This window comes from Orycteropus afer, unplaced genomic scaffold (genome assembly GCF_000298275.1).
Source record: "Orycteropus afer afer isolate SDZICR_OR568_19922 unplaced genomic scaffold, OryAfe1.0 scaffold00340, whole genome shotgun sequence".
NCBI lineage: Eukaryota > Metazoa > Chordata > Mammalia > Tubulidentata > Orycteropodidae > Orycteropus > Orycteropus afer.
This window is the reverse complement of record NW_006921927.1, coordinates 2692921-2709142: the sequence shown is the minus strand read 5'-3', so window position 1 is coordinate 2709142 and position 16222 is coordinate 2692921. Positions and strand designations below refer to the sequence as shown.

At 47.2% G+C, this 16222-nt stretch overlaps 1 protein-coding gene across 1 annotated transcript in view; it reads right to left on the bottom strand.

Moving 5' to 3' along the window:
• Positions 1-6493, bottom strand: part of LRRN4 (leucine rich repeat neuronal 4) — a 17992-nt gene extending 11499 nt beyond the window's left edge. The window contains exons 1-3 of the mRNA XM_007952478.1: positions 5833-6493; positions 4045-4249; positions 1541-1678 (exon numbers count right to left, since the gene is read on the bottom strand). Of these exons, the coding sequence (XP_007950669.1) occupies positions 1541-1678; positions 4045-4249; positions 5833-6493 (1004 nt within the window). The remainder of the gene's footprint in view (positions 1-1540; positions 1679-4044; positions 4250-5832) is intronic.
• Between the last annotated feature and the right edge of the window lie 9729 nt (positions 6494-16222).

Genomic DNA, 16222 nt, shown 5'->3' with positions numbered 1-16222 from the left:
GAGGGATGGACACTGGGAAGAGGTAACTATGGGGAGGAAGTGGGAGGGGAGCTGTTGCATTGTGGTAAACTGTGGTCAATGACATGAGACAAAGAATATGTGAACCACTGTATGGAAAGTGAATTTGCTCTGTAAATCCTCACCCAAATCAAAATAAAATTTTTAAAAATAACAATAATAAAAAAAAAGACCCCCCCCCCCCCAAACAAAAACACTGTAAGGCCACTGCCTTGGACTGAATGACCCAGAGCAAGAAGCCAGTCTCAGTCTTGGGAATTCAGTAGGGCCTGGTGGTATAGAGTATAGATTTTGGAGAACGAATGATCCTGCCTTCCGCATCAGTAGCAAATACCTCACCTCTTTGGGCCTTGATCCCCTCACCAGGAAAACTGGAGCCTTGATAGCACCTGCTTTGGCAGACAATGGCTAGCTGCTCATATAACCCATTGTCTTTTCCTACCAGGCCCATGGCTAGAATACTGTTATGGTTCTTTGAAGACATTCAGTTAAGTCATATCAGAGTAGTGTGAGTCTTGGTCTTAATCTCCTCTGAGTGGTTTCTTACAGGAGGGGAGACCAGACATGAAAGAAAAAGTCCCACATACAGGAGGAAGACGGCATATAAGGAGCATGTGCAGATCTGTCTATAAGCCAAGGAATGCTCAAGAAATGCCTGGGGCTACAGAAGCTGAAAGAGGCCAGGAAAGATTTTTCCCTAGAGAAGAGAGAAAAAGAGAGATATAGAGCAAAAACATACAGCATTGTGGAAGTCCTATGAGAAAAATTTCTGTTCTTTAAAACTACTTGCCTTGTGGTATTTTGTTATGGTAGAACTAGGAAACTGAGACAACTACAAGTCCCAGCTTCCCTTGCAGTTATGTGTAGCCTGTTGACTGACTTCTGGCCAGTGGAATAATGTGACCCACTCCTAGACCAGCCCATTAAAAACCTCCCAGGTGTTTTTTTTTTTTTTTTTTTTTCCTCTTCTTCTTCTATTTAGTAGAAGTAGTATTTTAGTTATGGTTGTTGTTAGTTTAGTTGTTATCATGTCTGTTCCAACTCATGACGACCCCATGTATGCAGAGTGGAAATGCTCTATAGGGTTTTCAAGGCTGTGAATTTTCAGAGGCAGATTGCAAGGTCTGTCTTCTGAGGTACCTCTGGGTGGGTCCCAACTGCCAATCTTTTCAGCTGAGCACTTATCCATTTGCAGCACCCAGACAACCACATTTATAGCAGTGATATGGATTTCCACTTAAAAACAAATGTCTTTCTGTTTAAAGTATTAAACCAACAAACAAAATGCCTCCCTGGTGGGTTCCTCCATGCTCTTGGCTCCTTCCAGCTGGATGGAATGAAGACAGAGAGCCTTCGTCACCAGGGTCCCTGAGTGTAGGGTAACTACAAGGGGGAGGGCAGCCTCGAACAACACTGTCCAACCAGCCCAGCATGGTTGCATGAACAACTCATGAGCAATGGCACAGCAACTTCTGCGGGCTGATTCTCAATTCCTCAGTTGTCTACTCTGTAAATGTATTACCTGTTTAGGACAATTCTCTTTGTGTCCAACAGGAGCCAGGACAACTCACAGCTGCAAGTGAGGGGGTTGCCAAAGAGGTTAATAGACAGGACCTGGGAGGAATCCAATGTCCAAGGAGGAAAGGAACTCAAGTTGCAGCTGAAATAAACAAACAGAATCAAACAATCAGGTTAGTCTGCTTTTCTCTGGGTTTGGATTGTTTTTCTCCTCTGGCACTCATCTGATGAGCTTAGAATATACAGTGAAACTTGTAAGAGCTGGATCTCGATGGATTTGCCTTGTTTTTCCAGTTCTCACCAATTTTCTGCCTTTGATAGGATGCAATCTTACCACTTTTGTATTGTTCTCTATTAGTGGAAAATAGTTGAGTTTTCCTTCTCTGACAGGTTTCTGCCTTACACAGATTCTGGCTTTTGTAGGTTTTACTGTACAGATCTCCTTTGGAGGTATGGGTCAATCATCCCCTTCTTGGAGAAGCTTCCCTGATCCAGTCAGGTGGAGCTGATCATTACCCTACTTGCCTTATAACACAGTGTGTGCCTCTGTTACTGATCACAATGGAATGTGATAGTTGGCAGATGTCTGCTGCTTACCCTGAACAGGGAGCTCCTGAAAGCAGGGAGCATGTTGTCACCATCACTATCAGCTTCATCACCATCACCAAAATCACCACTATCCTCCTCATTATCATCATTAACACTGCTACTACTATCATCAGTCTCATCAACATCATAACCATCACCACAACCACCAACACTATCATCACTGTCACCATTATCATCACTAGCACCAATTTACCATCACTACCAACATTATCACCATCACCACCACCATCACCATAATCATGATCACCACCATCTTCATCATCACTACTATCCTCATCATCACCACCACCACCATCATCTTCACTAATGCCAGGCATTGAGCTAAGTGCACTCCTTGTACTCCCTCCTTTCCCTTGTGAGAAGCCTTAACGTGAAGCACCACTGTTATACATCACTTTACAGATAAAGGAACTTCACTATGTTTGTATTCCTGACACTTGACACAGTTCCTTTGCATGCTCAATAGCTATTTGTTGAATGAAGGAAATAATGAGTAAATGGTTCCACCTTTGCTTTTGAACCACTGTTAATGCTTTTGGAAGAATAATTCCACTTTTCATAGTTGAACTATATAAAACTGAGATAACAAGATCAGCTCCTAGATTTCCCAGGGATTTTTAACAATAACATTGCTTTCATCCAACAATACCTGCTTTTTTAACACTTCCATTACATTACCTTATTGGACCCTGAGAGGCAGGTAAGGTAGGTATTATTACTACTCTTTTGTTGATGAAAAATATAGTGGGTTGGCCAGCACAAAATCTCACAGCAGAAGTGAGCTGATGCCATTTCTAGTATTTTATACATGGCCATGGTCACAGAAATAGCTGTCAAGTAACAGGATGTTTAAAATGGGATTGTTGCAGTCTCAAGTTTCGACAGAGACTACAAAAGGCGGAGAACCACGCATGGGGTGTAAAGGGCATACATTCTAAAGTGAGGCACTAGATTGTGTGTAGGACAAGCAAAGAGACTGAACAATGTGTTATGTGGACCTATCACCCACAAGCTTTAAGAGAAGGAGCCAGAAGGTGGAAGAGTCCAGGCAGTGAAGACCCCCAACTACAATGATGAAAGGCGGATGTATTTTTTTAAGCCAAATGAAGCTTCCTTTCCTGGAACTTAAGCCAATTGAGTGAGCAGGCTTCAAGACTACATCTTGGAAAATGTCCCTGAGATCTGCTGCATACAAGACTTTGTCTGACTCTTTTGTGAGAAATCTTAAGATAAGAGGTTAGTTGGACCTAGCAGAGAAAAGAAAAGTGGCTGCATATAGGGCCAAGGTACCTACCTCCCAGGGCTCAGGTGTGGGTCCCAAGGAAAGGAGGTAGCCAGGGATAATCTTCAAAGAGATATTACCCTTCCAGGTAGAAGTAAGGATAGTGGCTACTCTTGGGAAGGAGGATGGGTGTGGTAACACTTTGGACACTCACCAACCCCAAATCCCAACTGCAAATAGAACTTTTACCACTCATTTACCTTTCCTCCCTAAACCTCCTTAAACTCTGGACGGGACTGGACGTGCATACCCTCTGAGGAAAGAAAAGGATACGGAAAGAGGGAAGAACTGGATCCTCTCATCCACTCTTCCCCACTACAGCTTCCCCAGCCTGGGCTTTGGTACAGAAAAATCTTTAAGTGCAGAAGAGTGTTGAGTTTTAATAATACACTGGACAGGACTAAGTGGCATGATTATTAGGCTGATGGACTATCTAGGATTTGCCCAAGGATGAGGAAGAATAAAAGCCCAGAGAGGATTCCAAGAAGCAAGGGGAGAAAAAAATGAAGGTCTCATTTGTTCAATAAAATAGTTCCACATATTCAACACAGTGCATTTGGCAAAGTTTAGTCATGTCTCAGAAACACTTACTTCTGGAAAAGAAGAGCTTCACTTACTTCTGGAAAAGAAGAGCTTGTAGGCGAGGTGTGTCTTCAAAGATGTGTGTGTGGACAGAGATGAGGGCTGGGGAGTCTTGACAGTCCAGCCGCTGTACGTTGGGGGTCATCTTGAAAATGTTCCCCTCCAGGTTCCTCAGCCTGGGCATCTTCCTCAGGTAGAAGGATGTGAGATTTGGCAGGTCTCTAATCCACTCTGAATGAACTGAAACACAGAGAGGAAACTGTCTACTACTCAAGGAGGCAAAATTCCAGGAGGACAGCATGTCATTAAGGAACAACAGGAGTGACAAGGTGATTCATGAAGAAGGTCATTGCTGATTACAGGCACAGTTAACAGTGTTGGGAATATCAGAAGCATAGACCATTTAGGCCAGAAGAGTCTTCATAGATAGTCAGTTCTTTCTCCCACCTCCTACCATTTTACAGATAAAGCAGTCAAGGACAGAGAAGAAAATGATTTGTCCAAGATTACATAACTGGGAAGGGATAGAGGAAGGACTCAAACCTAGGACACTTGTCTCCAAATCTGCTGCTGGCCACCCGCTCTAGTTAGACTCTACACAAAAATAACCCAGACTTCACTCTCTGATGACTACCAGGAGTGGGGCTAATTTTAGGGGAATGCAAGTAAAGAGCTCTTGGGTGGTGCAACCAGTTAAGTGCTTGGATGCTAACCAAAAGGTTGGAAATTCAAATCCACTCAGAGGCACCTCAGAAGGTAGGCCTAACAATCTACATCCAAAAAAAATCCTCCACTGAAAGACCCTGTGGGAGCAGTTTTACTCTGACACATACGAGGTCATTATCAGGTCATTATCAGGGTTCACTTGATGACAAGTTTCCGCCCCCCCCAACATAAGGAGAAGAGGGAGGAGCAAGGCAGAAGGCTCAGAATCTGATTGTGTGATTCTCGTAATAAGTGGAGGAAGAGTGTGCCCCTTCCCCTCTGCGTTTCCCAATGTTTTGTTTTCTCTTTGTGGTAGAACAGGTGCTTACAGGCAGACAGAGTGTTAGAAATATAAATAAATAAAACCAGCCTTGCAAATCAGAGTTCCAACACCAGGAGCACTGACTGGTATTCTTACCTCTTTCCCACATCTTGTTTGGATGATTCCTTACTATGACAGAAACAATTCTAGCCAACTGAGTGGAAAAATCAATGACTCCATCCTCAAAGCACCAGTTGCTTTATGTTCAGTGAATGTTTGGTGCTAAGTTCATCCATTAATCAGCCCCAAAACAATTCACTCACTACTCCATTTTGTACACATTTATCTGGCTATGCTGGGCTACAGAAGAGCAGCTGATCTGCTAAAATTTGGGCTCTGGACCCAGGAAGGCCTGGGTTCGAGTTTGGACATACTACTAAACCAGCCGTGGGAGCACGAGCAAATCACTTAATCTTTCTGGACCTTGATTCCCTCAAATACAAGACGGAGATTATACTAGTTCCCACCTCTTAGGACTTCACGAGTCCTAAGCTACCGTGTGGCACTTCCTCAGCTTGGCTCAAGAAATCTAGTTGGCGTTATGTTTGAGACTTGACAAGTTCTTTCTCCCACCTCCCACCATTTTACAGATAAAGTGGCAAAGGCCAGAGAAGAAAATTATTTGTCCCAGATCATATAGCTGGGATGGGCTAGATGCAGGACTCGAATTTAGGACATTGTGCACGAGGCACCGGAATCACCCTTCAAGGAAGAACACCACCCTGTTCCTGGAGCTCATGCCCAGCCCAGGCTCTGAGCACACGTCGGCTGAAAACCTCGGCCGCCCTAGACTCACCGCGCGTGAGGAACGTGCCACTGAGGTCCAGGACCTCGAGCGTCTCCAGGGCCCTGCCGTCTACTCCAGCGAACGCCGCCTCTGCGATGGCCTCATGGCCTCCGTAGCCCAGCTCAGTGGAGGAGAGGTTTAGAAAGCGGAGCGCCGGGAAGCAAGAAAAGGCCCCGGGCTGGAGCGCCCGCAGCGGGTTCCCGGCGAGGTGCAGCGCACGGAGGCTGCGCAGCGCGGCCCTGGAGTCACAGAGCGGCAGGGCGGCCAGCCGGTTATAGCTGAGGTCCAGCTTGTGCAGGTCCGCCGGCCCGCCAGGGCCCCAGCGCAGCTCCACGATGTGGTTGTGGCGCAGTGTCAGCACCTGCAGCTGGGGCAGCGCGCCGAGCTCCTGCGCACTCAGGGCGTTTAGCAGGTTGTGGCTGGCGTCGAGGCTGCGCAGCGCGCGAGGCAGGCAGCTGGGCAGGCGCTCGAGGCTGCGGTTCACGAGAGTCAAGGAGGTGGTCTCCGCGGCGGGGATCCCCTCGCAGGGAGAGCCCGTGGCGTTGCTGTCGCCGTCCTCCCAGGGGCCCCGCTGAGTGAGCCGGAAGAGCGGGACCCTCTCCTGTGGAGGCTCTGCCAGGCTCAGTAGCAGCGTAGGCGACAGCAGCAGCAGCAGCATGGCCAAGCACATGGCGCGTGGCTGGGGAAAGAACAGTGAGGTGGTCCATTAATACCTGCGGAACGGGGGAGAAGTGTGCCCCTCCCAGGGGCCCGGACGGAGCCCACGCCCCGGGCGTTTTCTCAAGGGCCGGGACGTTCCAAGCATCAGTGGGCGCTTAATGTCTCTGCCCTGCCTGCTTTTCATTAGCTCCCCCGTGTGCACTGTGCCACCACTTGCCTTCAGCAAACCCTGCCTTCTCCCTGTGACGTCCTTTTCCTCTTCTTTGCCTAAGGTCTAGCACCCAAGGTAGACCTCTCCTGGCTCCCTTATTTGTCCGGTCTGAGCCTGAACTTCCCAGTAACCACCACCATTTACTTGTCCCATCCCTGTGAGCTTCTGCAGGGAAAGGAACTGTCCCTTTATCGTTGTAAATGCTCCCCAGGTGCACAGAAGCTTCTCCACAGCATTTATTCAACCGGAGCCAGTGAATGAGTCTGTCAGGAAGAAGATCTGCTGGGATATAAGATTTTGTCAATTCCAAGGAAACTCCAGCTGCCACTGTTTTTCGGCTTGTAACTGTCCAGGTGCTGAGAGTCCTGGTTTGCCTGTGATCTGGTCTTCAGATCACATTTAAAAATCAGCTCTGGGGTCCTTTTCTTGGGAAGGCACTCAAGGTTACCTTCAGGAGAGGAAAGGAGCCCCCAACCAGCTGTAAAGGTTAGGAACCTACAATCAAATATTTCCTGGCCCCATGTGGATTCCTACAAAAGCAAGAGCCCCCAAGGCCAGCCCAGCTCTGGAGGGATGACTGAGAGTGGCTAGGTGTGGGAGTGTCTGGAGTACCCAGGATTCTACAAAGCAGCTAGGAGTTCAGGAAGTGCTAGATCAGGCGGTCTGTGGCATCAAAGCTATATCCAACCAAGTGTTGGCCTCCCGGTCACTGTGTAATGTACCCCCATTACATCAGGTGTGTATTCCTGTCCCCAGCCCTCTCTGCTGACTACTTAGGAACCCAGATTCTAGGGAGAGGGCCTGGCCTTTTGTTAACTGGGGGTCAGTGAGGGCAGTGAGAAGATCCCGGAAACGGAGATCAGGAGTGGGCATTCCAGCAGCATGACATACTCACCTGGAAGCTGTCCTCTTGTAGGGTGACAACCCCAGGTGGCCCTTGGCTGTCCTAAACAGTTTTTTATAGCTCCCAAGAACCCACAGTTTAGCCAGCAGCTCAGCTCTGAATGCCAGGAGAATGCTGAGGAGGCCTGTTCCCCAGCTGCCCCTCCTACCTTCCCCACCCACTGACAGGGCCTCAGATACCTCAGCCTCTGCAGCCCTTCCTTCTTGCTAGCCCCTTCTGTCTTTAGCCACCGCCCTCATTGCTATCCTTCTTCTCCTCCTCCTCTGGGACCTGCCCCTTCCAGGCTTGGCACCTCCTTCCAGCCTTCCCCCATCTTTGCCCCTCCTTGTACCACCGAAGTGAGCATGAGGGTTAACTGGGCACAGTCAGACTGAGGCATGGCTCTCACCTCTCAGGACTATGATTCTGCCTGCCAGGTGGTTCCCATTTTACAGGATGCTTGAGGACTGAATGGTGACCAGGGTGAGGAGGAAGCCCTCTCCTCCAAAGAAGGGAAGCACCCCATCCCGCAGGAAGGCTTGCAGAGACTTACAGGGAAAAGTGGCCATGGGGAAAGAGAGTAGGGTAGCAAAGGAGTCTGGAAGCAGCATCTGGGTCAGGCTCAAACCAGATCTGAGAGTCCCCAGGGGTTTCTTTGATTCCTCTGGAACCCACTTTGGTGACAGTGTAGGTGTTTGTGCAGTGAGAATGAAGAGGACAGAAAGAACGTTCTCCCCCAAAGCCCCAGGCCTCCTTGAAGATGTGTTGATGGTAAAATGAGCTTTGTGTAGAGCACTGGAGCCGTTCTCCCCAGGAATTCCAAGAGCAGACCTGGGCAATTTCTGAAAGCCTTTGATCTGTACTCCACCCCCACTGCCTTCACTCAATTCCACTGGAAGGTCTGAGCATCCAGCCAGGGGTTATTAATCAGAGCTTTGTGAATACAGACCCTGAGACCATAACTTCACATATCTTTCTTCCTGTCAGTCCTTATCTGGCAGTCTTGAGGAACCCCAGGACACCACCGGCATGTTAGGTTAATTGGATAATTGGAAGTCTCTGGGAGTCTCCTTTGAGTTCTTCCCCACCAGTGTTGTCACTTAAGTTGGTGTCACCCAGTAACTCATGGTGTCAATCCCTGCATGGACCTCCTCCTGAACCAGACCATACAGAATTCTTGTTGTTGTTATGTGCCATCGAGTTGGACCCGACTCATAGTGACCCCTCCTTGGGTTTCTGATGCAGTATCTCTATGGAAGTAGATTGCCCCATCTTCCTTCTGAGGAGTGGCTGGTGGGTTTGAACCGCTAGCCTTCTGGTTAGCAATCCAGTGCCTTAGGCACTATGCTACCAGAGCTCCTCACAGAATCCTTAGTAATGTTTATTATCAATTTTAATTATAGAATACTGTGATAAATATAAAGGAGCTCTCATGGTATAGTGGTTATGGCATTTGGCTGCTAACCAGAAGGTTGGTGGGTTGAATCCACTAGCTGCTCCATGGAAGACAGATGAGGCAGTCTTCTTCTGTAAAGATTTACAGTCATGGAATTCCTTTGGGGTCTCTATGAGTCGGAATTAACTTGATGGCAGTGAGCTTGGGTTGTTTTTTTTGTGATATATATATATAGTGGTAAATTGCTTAAATGTAGTATCTCTTAGATTATATGAATACCAATGACAAAATATTTTTGTGAAATCTTTCTACATTGAATTACAATATTATTAATTACAACACTATTAGGAAGACTGAAGAAGAGTTGATGCTTTTGAGTTGTGGTGTGGGAGAAGAATGCTAAGAGTACCATGGTCTGCTAAAAGGACTAACAAATCTGTCCTGGAAGAAGTACAGCCTGAATGCTCCTTGGAAGCGAGAATGGCCAGACTTCGTCTCACCTACTTTGGTTATGTTGTCAGAAGGGACCATTCCCTGGAGAAGGATATCATGCTTGGTAGAGTAGAGGGTCAAAGGAGAAAGGGAAGGCCCTCAACAAGATGGGTAGACACAGTGGCTGCAATGATGGGCTCAGGTATAGCAGGGATTGTGAGACTGGCACAGGACTGGCCAGTGTTTCATTCTGCTGTGCATAGGGTTGCTATGAGTCGGAGATGACTTGGTGGCACCTAACGACAACAACAACATTAGTAACTAAGTGGAAGTCTTTTTTGATTTTCCTTCTTCTTTTCCTATTTCATTCTTTAAAAAGTTATTGATATAGTTCACAAATACTACTTACCACAAAATATTGTGGCTAAAACACCAGAATATGAGACAAAAACAGCGACTATAAAAACAATGGCAGTAATGAAAACAACAGCATATGCTTGTAGTGAGTGCACTGCTGATGAAACCATGTGATATGAAGCATCATTGTGATTGGGTAATCACGATAGCTCTGACCAGAGCACATTAAGAAAACCAAACCAATGCTATCAAGTCAATTCCAACTGATAGTGGTCCTATAGCACAGAGCAGAATAGCCCCATAGGATTTCCAAGGCTGTAATTCTTTAATGAAGCAGACTGCTTCATCTTTCTCCTGTAATGTGGCTGGTGGGTTTGAACCACCAACCTTTTGGTTCACAGCCAAATGCTTCAACCCTTGCACCACCAGAGCAGAGTAGATATCCCAAAAGTAAATTAGCACAGTTTTATTTAGCCTCGTAGGTGTATTGATACTTGTAAGCTGGGTTTATGAAAACTGTTTTTGTTGTTATAGCTGTGCAAAAAGGACAAGAAGGCCACATCTTCTGACCTCCTCTAATCCCACAAGAGGAAGACAGAATCACCATCAATAGCCCAAGGCCTATTCCTGCAAGGCCAGACATGCTGCCTCCCTCCAGCCCTTTCTCCAACCGTTCCTCCCAAAGCACCCACCACCTCTCTCCTGGGTTTGGTAATTCACTGCAGTGGCCACACAGAACTCACAGATTATGGGGTTTATTAGGGAAGCATCAGGCTACAATTCAAGTTCAGGAAAAATGCTCAGTCTCTCTCCCAGCCCACCGTCTCTCAGCCAAGTCTCTCACAGTCTCTCCCCCACCAGTGCATGTCCCTCGGTGTCTTACTCAGCAACACGTGTCTCTTGAGTCTCTTTCCCAGCAGCATGTGTCTCTTTCAGTAGCGCGTGTCTCTTTCAGTAGCGCATGTCTCTTTCAGCAGCACGTCTTCCTCAATCAGCAGTCAGAGAGAGTTCTGCCTCTAGGAGGCCTCCTTTTGAGCCCGGCAGAGTGGTCAAACTAGCCAATCATAGCATCAGAACTCTAAGCACCTGAGAGAGAGTGGGAACCTCCCAGAACATTGCATTTTGCCACGCCCAACAGAAATAACCCAGGTAGATAACATTTACAATCAGGAGCTCCTCATTTGCTCATTCCACCACTGAGTTTACAATGACTTATGGGTAGAAAAGCCATACTAAGTAATTTACTACACTGCAAGATGACCATGGGGATAATTTTATATAAAACAATACATTTCTGCTGAAACACAGCACAAAAATTTTATAAGCAGTCATTTGGGCATCACCCTCTCTGACAGTGTCACCCAATATGATCCATAGAACCTACACCCCCCTATCCCCGCCAATGACGCTGCTGTTCCCTATTCCAAAGCCTCTAAATCTTTATCTGGCTCCTGGCTGGTGAGTCTGGGGCCAGTGCAGGCACCACTCTGGAGGCCTCAGGTCTAGGCCCTAAAGGCAGAAATGTTTGCCTGTATGACACAGGAGGCTAAGTGAGAGGGAAGAACTGAGAGAAAGGTGAGAAGGTGAGGGGTGGTGAGAGGCTTAGAGGAAGCAGTGTGTGGGTCAGTGGGTGGCCTGAAGTAAGACCCATACCTCTGCTATTGCTTGGTTCACAGGGCACAGAATAAAAACATCAGGCTTCCCTCAGCCAAGCCCACTATAGCATGGTGATCAACCATTCTGAGTCCAGCAGGGACCTGGGGAGCTGCATTCACTTAAACCTACCCTTTTTTTAACAGAGACCCTGAGGGAGAAGGAAGTTGTTCCACCATGCATGCCTAAAATAAGGACATTAGGGAGGGATTAGGGGGTGTGTTCTTTCTACCAGTGGGGTGAGGGGTCTAGAGAGGTTCTAGCTGTGGAACCCTCCTGAGTTCATCACCCTGTACTTGTAAGGAGTCCCACGTCCCCTGAGCCAGCTTCTTGTCATGTCTGCTTGCTGGCTAGCTTGTAGTAGTGAAGACCTGGCCTGTCCTGGCCAGGCTGATCTGATGTCTGGACTGCTGTGTTACAGCAGTCATGCCCAACACAAGCAGGTGTATCCTTGGCAGGCTGCCCCAGGCTTCTGAGACAGTAAGGCTGATGGCCACCCTGCATGGAGGGGTTTGCTTGATGGTCTTGCCTAGGTGGCTGATTGGCCTTGCCCCAGTGGGTACACTCTTCTTGGTACCACCACCTCCTTTTTTACGTTTAATGGAGAACTTGCTCAGTTATGCTTGTTAGGTCAGAGCCTAACACCATATCTCATTGAAGTCTCACTAGATATAGACTATGATTCCCTTGTTACAGAGAAGGAAAGTGAGGGTCCTGGAGGTTGACTAGTAGGCTCTGGGTACTCAATCAGTTAGTCTGTCTGACATAACCGCTACACGATATTGCCTCTGCAAGCCTCTGAATTTGATACTGTTATATTCTCTTTAAGGAGCTCTGGTAGCATAGTGCCTAAGGCACTTGACTGCTAACCAGAAGGCTGGAGGTTCAAACCCACCAGCCCCTCCTCAGAAGGAAGGTTGGGCAATCCTACTTCTGTAGTGATACTGCCTTGGAAACCCAAGGAGGGGTCGCTATGAGTCGGGGCTGACTTGACGGCAAATAACAACAACAACATATTCTCTTTAAACACAAACATCTGGATAGACCCCGATCATGCAAGAAGCCAGGACAGTTAGGAAGTTTCCTCTCATTGTTGAGCAGTTTATTCCCAGAATAAACAAAGCTGACTTCTTGGGTCAGTGTGTGTCCAGGATGAGACAAGGCATTCAGGGTACCTTTTGGGGTGATCCTAACCCTCTTTCTCAACCCCACTTCCCCTTAGAGTACCTCATGGAAATCAGGGAAAAATGACTGTGGTGTTTGTCCCCTCCAGACAAGGATGCTAAGGCTCCATGACAAAGTTCTGGGACCAGTAAGTACCTTGTGTCCAGTCTGTCTTGGGTCTGGGTGCACCAAATGCCGCATCCTGGCCTCCATCACTTTATCCAAGCTGCTCCCTCTGTCTGGGTGCTCCCTCTGTCTGGATCCTCTTACTCTTCTTCTTAGCTCGCTCCTCTATACCTGTCTTAGTTTGAGTTCCTTCAAAAGGAGACCCTGAGATATGCTTGAGTACAGGTAGTTCATTTGAGAGGTGATACCAAGACTCATGGAGAGGGAATAAGGAAGTGAGACAAGGAATGGAAGGCAGTGAAAGGTGATTAATGAGCAGGTAACTGCTGTGGACAACTGGAGCTCAGTCCTGCTAGGGACCCTCTGAGAGACTGTGTAGAGCACACCTCTGAATGTTCCATCAGATGGTGAGGGAGCAGGAGTGTTTATCCACCAGCTGCGGCTCCTCATTTGTTGGAGAGTTCTTTCTGCAGCTTTAATTCTCTGGCACATCTATTTTGCTTTGAGGAAGGATTGAGCAAGTGCAAGGAGGGCTAAAGGGCTATGTGTGATACCAACAGTATCTGCTCTAGCACCCTTCATAATTTAGCCCAACAGGCCCTCCACTGTCTCCCCCAGACTGAATTAAATGCCTTCCTTGTTCTCTCCTAGGTGCTCTGGGATTACTGCATCAGGGGAAATGACCTTGACTCCTCTATAGCTTATGACTGAGCTTTCTGAGAACTGTACTAAGGTGTCACTCATTTTGGCACCCTGTAGCCGGATGGAGTCTGGCACCCAGGAGACATATTGATCAAATGAATGAAAAAACACGTGCTAAGTACATGGTGAATCATAATGTCCTCTAAGGTTTCTGGGAGTAGATTGGGCAGGATTCCAAATAGTACAAATTAAAGTGTCTGAGATTTGCAACACAGATTCTCTAACATCCCAGCATTGAGAAGGGCTAAATTGTGCGTTAAGATGGGGTCAGGGGTAGGGGGTGGGGAGGAGGCGTGAGGGTGGGGGCAGAAGTGCAAGTAGAGAATTGAGTCACAAGGAAGTTTCTAATCCAGATTCCTCAACTTTCAGAAATTGTTGGGGGAAGATTTCTTGGAAGAAGTTCAAAAGGTTAATGTATTGGTGAAACTGTGACTCACAAGAGAAAAAAAAAAAAAAAGACAGCCAGTCTTTATACACTTGACCACACGTCTTTTTTGGATTTAGATTAAAATCAGACTCCTAGATCCTTGGCTTTAGAAGGGACTATGTTGTTGTTGTTGTTGTTATGTGCCGTCAAGTCGGCCCCAACTCATATAGAACTTGTTTAATCCCACCCCACTCTTTCCATTTTAGAGCAAGAAAAGTGAGGCCCAGAGAGGAAAATTTGGCTTTTCAGAGGTCACATATGGAAAGGTGAGTTAATTCTCACTATTCTATTCTGGGCTTCTGGGCCTATTTGCATGGTTGGCCAGTCTCACCTGCCTTGACATTAGCAATGTGGGCCTCTTCCCACAGGTCTGGCCAAGTAAGCGCAACTGAGGAGAGTCAGGCCACCAGACAGCCTTTCTAAGGGTTCTGACCCTTGCTCTCCCCATCCCTCCCCTAGGACTCCAGGAATAAATACCCCCAATACAGGTTTTCCCTGAGGCCCAGAATTGGCGCCTTCCTAGGGGTCCTGCCCAGCTCTGTCCACAGCTCTGGCAGCCTGGGATGGCAGTGAGGTTCTGGCACAGGTGACGAGTGACAACTTGGCTAGCTGCCCCTGCCCTTCAGGTGCCAGCTGGCAGCGCTGAGGGATCCCCTTTTCTCCAAATGCTGGAGTTGGAATGTGCAAGCTTAAAGGGTGCATTCTTCTCTGACACCATGTGATAAACCAGGGGAATGGGAGGGTGTTTGGGGAGGAGATGGTACCAGGTTGTAAAGTCTCCAGAAGGAGCGGCTCCCAAAGAGTGGTATGCAGAAAAGAGGTTTTCAAGTGGCCACATTATCTGAGGGGGCTCTGCTGACGTAGCCAGTCTGCCTGGGAGGAAATGAGCTTGAGGAAATGAAATAGTAATGATTCGAGACTCATCTATTTTCTTACTGGATGTCACTCGCTACCAGTAGGATTTCAGCCTTTGTAGAAGGCTTAGAATTTAAAAAAAAATACCATTTGAGGTCCTTTAAAAGTCTGTAGTGGAAGAGAGAAGATTCAGACTGATATAAGCTGTCAGACATGTGGCTCCAGGAAGCAGGACAAGGCTGTAAACTGCATTCTGGAATTTATTACAGCCAGAGGCAGCACACTAGAGTGAAACAAAACAAAATAAAACAAAAACACACCTATTGCCACTGAGTCAATTCTGATTCATGGTGACTCCATATGATGCAGAATGGAACTGTTCCATAGGGGTTTTTATGGCGATGATCTTCTGAGGTGCCTCTGGGTGCATCCAAGCTGCCAACCCTTTGGTTTGTAGCCAAGCACTAACCATTTGTGCCATCCAGGGCCTTCATATTACAGTGAAAAGGACCTTAAGCTGAAACACATGATACTGGCGTCCTCACCCCAACATTGCTATTACCTTACTGGGTACAATGTCTGTGTTCTTCAGTATATTTCGATTTCATGTTTTTCATCAGATTTAGCAGTTCAGCATACATTTCCTGAGAACATGCCAGTGCATAAGCCAGGTGCTCAGTATATAAAATGAAGACTCAGAGATGAGCAAGACATGGACCCTGCCCTCAAAAGGAAATAAACAGGTGGAGGCATGGAGATGGTCACTGTGGTGTAGTAAATTACATAGTGTGGCTTTTCTAGCCATAAGTCTTTGTAAACTCCATGGTGGAATTTGCTGTGAGCAACTGAGTAACTCTTGGTTGTTAAAGTTATCCACCTGGGGTAGTTCTGTTGGGAGCAGCACAAAGTAATTTTCTGGGAAGTTTGCTCTCTCTCAGATGTATAGAATTCTGATGTTGGGATTGGTTAGTGGTCACTCTGCCAGGCTCAAAAGAAGCCCTTCTAGAGGCAGAAGAAATCTCTCTGACTGCTGTCTGAGAAAGACGTGCTGCTGAGAGAAACGCAATCCTGAGAGATGTGAGAGACACATGCTGCCGAGAGAGATGCGAGAGACATGCACCGCTGAGAGAGAGAGAGAGAGACAAGAGACATGCAGTACTGAGAGAGGGATGGGCTACTGAGACTGTCAGCTGCTAGTGAGATGGCTGGCTGCAAGAGACTGAGTGCATTTCTTAATTTGAATTGTAGTGCTTCCCTAATAAACCCCATAATCTGTGAATTTTGTGTGGCCACTGCAGCGAATTATCAAACCCAGCAGAGAGGTGGTGGGTGCTTGGGAGAAATGGTTGGTATCAGGGTTGATGAAAGGGCTGGAGGGAGGCAGCATGTCTGGCCTCACAGGGATAGGCCTTGGGTTACTCATGCTGATTCTGTCCTCCTCTTGTGAGGTTAGAGGAGATCAGAAGATGCAGCTTCCCTGCCCCTTTGGCAGTCACTAAGAACGATTGTTTTGTTTGAACAGAAAATTAGGAT